The sequence below is a fragment of the Salvelinus sp. IW2-2015 genome, linkage group LG30 (assembly GCF_002910315.2).
Source record: "Salvelinus sp. IW2-2015 linkage group LG30, ASM291031v2, whole genome shotgun sequence".
Taxonomy (NCBI): Eukaryota; Metazoa; Chordata; class Actinopteri; order Salmoniformes; family Salmonidae; genus Salvelinus; species Salvelinus sp. IW2-2015.
In genome coordinates, this window is record NC_036869.1 from 3741268 (window position 1) to 3745543 (window position 4276).

Below are 4276 nucleotides of genomic sequence, written 5' to 3' on the forward strand. Positions count from 1 at the left end.
AGAGGGAGAGATGAGAGAGAGAGAGAGAGAGAGAGAGAGAGAGAGAGAGAGAGAGAGAGAGAGAGACTTTGTTGATTTCAAAAAAAGCCTTCGACTCAATTTGGCATGAGGGTCCTGCTATACAAATGATGGAAAGTGGTGTTGGGGGTAAAACATACGACATTAATAAAATCCATGTACACAAACAACAAGTGTGCGGTTAAAATTGGCAAAAAACACACACATTTCTTCACACAGGTCGTGGGGTGAGACAGGATGCAGCTTAAGCCCCACCCTCTTCAACATATATATCAACGAATTGGCGCGGCACTAGAACAGTCTGCAGCACCCGGTCTCACCCTACTAGAATCCGAAGTCAAAATGTCTACTGGTTGCTGATGATCTTGGTGCTTCTGTCACCAACCAAGGAGGGCCTACAGCAGCACCTAGATCTTCTGCACAGATTCTGTCAGACCTGGCCCTGACAGTAAATCTCAGTAAGACCAAAATAATGGTGTTTCCAAAAAAGGTCCAGTCACCAGGACCACAAATTCCATCTAACACCGTTGCCTAGAGCACACAAAAAACTATACATACCTCGCGCCTAAACATCAGCACCACAGGTAACTTCCACAAAGCTGTGAACGATCTGAGAGACAAGGCAAGAAGGGGCATTCTATGCCATTCAAAAGGAACATAAATTTCAACATACCAATTAGGATCTGGCTAAAAATACTTGAATCAGTCATAGAGCCCATTGCCCTTTATGGTTGTGAGGTCTGGGTCCGCTCACCAACCAAGATTTCACAAAATGGGGCAAAACACCAAATTGAGACTCTGCATGCAGAATTCTGCAAAAATATCCTCCGTGTACAACGCAGAACACCAAATAATGCATGCAGAGCAGAATTAGGCCGATACCCACTAATTATCAAAATCCAGAAAAGAGCCGTTAAATTCTACAACCACCTAAAAGGAAGCGAACTTCAACACTATCCAATAACAAAGCCATCACCTACAGAGAGATGACCTGGAGAAAGTCCCCTAAGCAAGCGTGCCTAGGGCTCTGTTCACAAACACAAACACACCCCACAAAGCCCCAGGACAACAGCACAATTAGACCCAACCCAAATCATGAGAAAACAAAAAGATAATTACTTGACACATTGGAAAGAATTAACAAAAAAACAGAGCAAACTAGAATGCTATTTGGCCCTAAAAACAGAGGTACACAGTGGCAGAATACCTGACCACTGTAGACTGACCCAAACTTAAGGAAAGCTTTGACTATGTACAGACTCAGTGAGCATAGCCTTGCTATTGAGAAGAGCGCGCGCGTAGGCAAGACTGCGCTCTCCAAGAGAAGACAGGCTATGTGCACACTGCCCACAAAATGAGGTGGAAACCGAGCTGCACTTCTAAACCTCCTGCCCAATGTATGACCATATTAGGAATTAAACACATATTTCCCTCAGATCACACAGATTCCACAAAGAATTCGAAAACAAATCCAATTTTGATAAACTCCCATATCTACTGGTGTGAAATTCCACAATGTGCCATCACAGCAGCAAGATATTGTGACCTGTTGCCACAAGAAAAGGGCAACCAGTGAAAAACAAACACCATTGTTAAATACAACCCATATTTATGCTTACTTATTTTAACTTTGTTGCTTTAACCATTTGTACATTGTTACAAACACTGTATATATTTAATCTCTCTCTCTCTCACTTCCTCTCTGCCTGTCTCTCTCACTTCCTCTCTGCCTGTCTCTGTTGACATAGCTCTTCCTGTTGAGGCGAAGGGCCGGAGCAGGAACTGTGTGATCCAGACAACCTCCTGGAGTATCTGCTCTAAGACTTGTGGTCGAGGTCTGTCCCTGCGTGTCTCTAATGCCAACGACAGGTGTGAGATGGTAAAAGAGTCCCGCCTCTGCAACATACGGCCCTGTGAGGTGGACATCACCAAGCACATCAAGGTACATGTACAGAGTATGTGCATGCATACACACGTATACCCACATATATGGACACGGACACACATGCATACATACATGTACGCATTGCATAGAGGTCAAATGTTTGTTTGTTATGATATCTATATTGAAGAGTTCACATTGCAAAAAAGTCCTCTCTTATCTCTCAGCCAGGGAAGAATTGTATGAACATCTACAGAGAAGAGCAGCCAAAAAACTTTACCATCTCAGGCTGTGTCAGTAAGAAGTCTTACAGGCCTAAATACTGTGGGGTGTGCGTGGCCGCGGACCATCGCTGCTGCATTCCCTACAAGTCCAAGACCATCGATGTGGAGTTTATGTGTCCCAACGGGGCCGTGTTCACCTGGCAGGTCATGTGGATCAACGCCTGCTTCTGTAACCTCAGCTGCAAGAACCCCAACGACATCTTCGCCGAGCTGGAGAATTACTATGGCTACCCTGAGATCGTGAACTGAGACATTTCAATAATAAGTCATACTCTTATTATGGGCTCTATTCAATCAGATCTGCTTTGCCAACATCCGCATAGCGGTTGTTTTGATGGTGTTAGAGGTGGAACTTCTTTAGAGCTGTCAATCCACAAGTGGCTCCCGGCATTATACCTAAAGCGGACATTGCCATTGGCTGCACGGAGTCAGTGGAATGTGAGATGTAATCTACACCTCCATTATGATGATAGAAATGCATATTATTTAGTTTCATGATTTTAAATTTGAGCGTCATTATTTCCATATAGCCTACACTTTCTCCTTCTGAACTTCTAACAAGAGTGTGGCGGGTGTGGATTTGTGACAATGGTCGCATGTGTAGCTGCTCACTGATTTGCAGTTCGACCTCTGAAACATTCACTATGCAGGTGTCTGCTATCGCTGGTTAATGCCTGATCTAATTTAACCTAGGCCTAAGCCTCCATCTACCCCTATTTTCACCTACTTTTCCTTTTCTCAGTGTTTTTTGGTTTGTCAGACTTTCAGWAACTCTGTTATATGTGATTTTATACATAGAGGCCGGTATTCAATCTAAGGCACGTTTAGAACAGCGCTCCATACAACAGTCCGCCTTTTAAAGGCAATTTCCCCGGCATTCACAGAGATGGCATTCAGTCTCTAGATCGTCCATTGGATTGAAATCCAGACAAAGCATTTTTTCTTACAAGGGGATCCTTCTTTTGCTTTTTTTCCTATTGGAAAAATGTGTAAATCAATGTTTTTTGTTTTTTTAAGCTCGTCTTTATGGTCTGTATATGGTTGCTTTCGGAAATAGTTTATTGACTTGACAAGTAAACCAAGTGTGTGAAATATTTTAGTAATAATTTATTGAAGTACATTTTGAATACTAAATGATTGCACAAATTGTTTGTCATACAGGTATTTTTATATTCACAGGAACAAGTTTCATGAAATCTCGTTCATACTCATGTAAAGATTGATTTGATCGCGTGGCTCTGAATTGAATAATGAGTAAGAGATGAAGTGAGATGCTACTATAGAATGCATGTGCTATATACAGTGGGGAGAACAAGTATTTGATACACTGCCGATTTTGCAGGTTTTCCTACTTACAAAGCATGTAGAGGTCTGTAATTTCTATCATGGGTACACTTCAACTATGAGAGACGGAATCTAAAACAAAAATCCAGAAAATCACATTGTATGATTTTTAAGAAATTAATTTGCATTTTATTGCATGACATAAGTATTTGATACATCAGAAAAGCAGATCTTAATATTTGGTACAGAAACCTTTGTTTGCAATTACAGAGATCATACGTTTCCTGTAGTTCTTGACCAGGTTTGCACACACTGCAGCAGGGATTTTGGCCCACTCCTCCATACAGATCTTCTCCAGATCCTTCAGGTTTCGGGGCTGTCGCTGGGCAATACGGACTTTCAGCTCCCTCCAAAGATTTTTTATTGGGTTCAGGTCTGGAGACTGGCTAGGCCACTCCAGGACCTTGAGATGCTTCTTACGGCGCCACTCCTTAGTTGCCCTGGCTGTGTGTTTCAGGTCGTTGTCATGCTGGAAGACCCAGCCACGACCCATCTTCAATGCTCTTACTGAGGGAAGGAGGTTTGTTGGCCAAGATCTCGCGAATACAATGGCCCCATCCATCCTCCCTCAATACGGTGCAGTCATCCTGTACCCTTTGCAGAAAAGCATCCCCAAAGAATGATGTTTCCACCTCCATGCTTCACGGTTGGGATGGTGTTTCTTGGGGTTGTACTCATCCTTCTTCTTCCTCCAACACGGCGAGTGGAGTTTAGACCAAAAGCTCTATTTTTGTCTCATCAGACCACA

The 4276-nt window shown here is 42.9% G+C and overlaps 1 protein-coding gene across 1 annotated transcript in view; it reads left to right on the forward strand.

Moving 5' to 3' along the window:
* Positions 1–4042, forward strand: part of ccn4a (cellular communication network factor 4a) — a 15528-nt gene extending 11486 nt beyond the window's left edge. The window contains exons 4-5 of the mRNA XM_023974697.2: positions 1767–1960; positions 2128–4042. Coding sequence (XP_023830465.1) covers positions 1767–1960; positions 2128–2433 — 500 coding nt within the window. The 3' untranslated portion in view covers positions 2434–4042. The remainder of the gene's footprint in view (positions 1–1766; positions 1961–2127) is intronic.
* Positions 4043–4276: the final 234 nt, after the last annotated feature.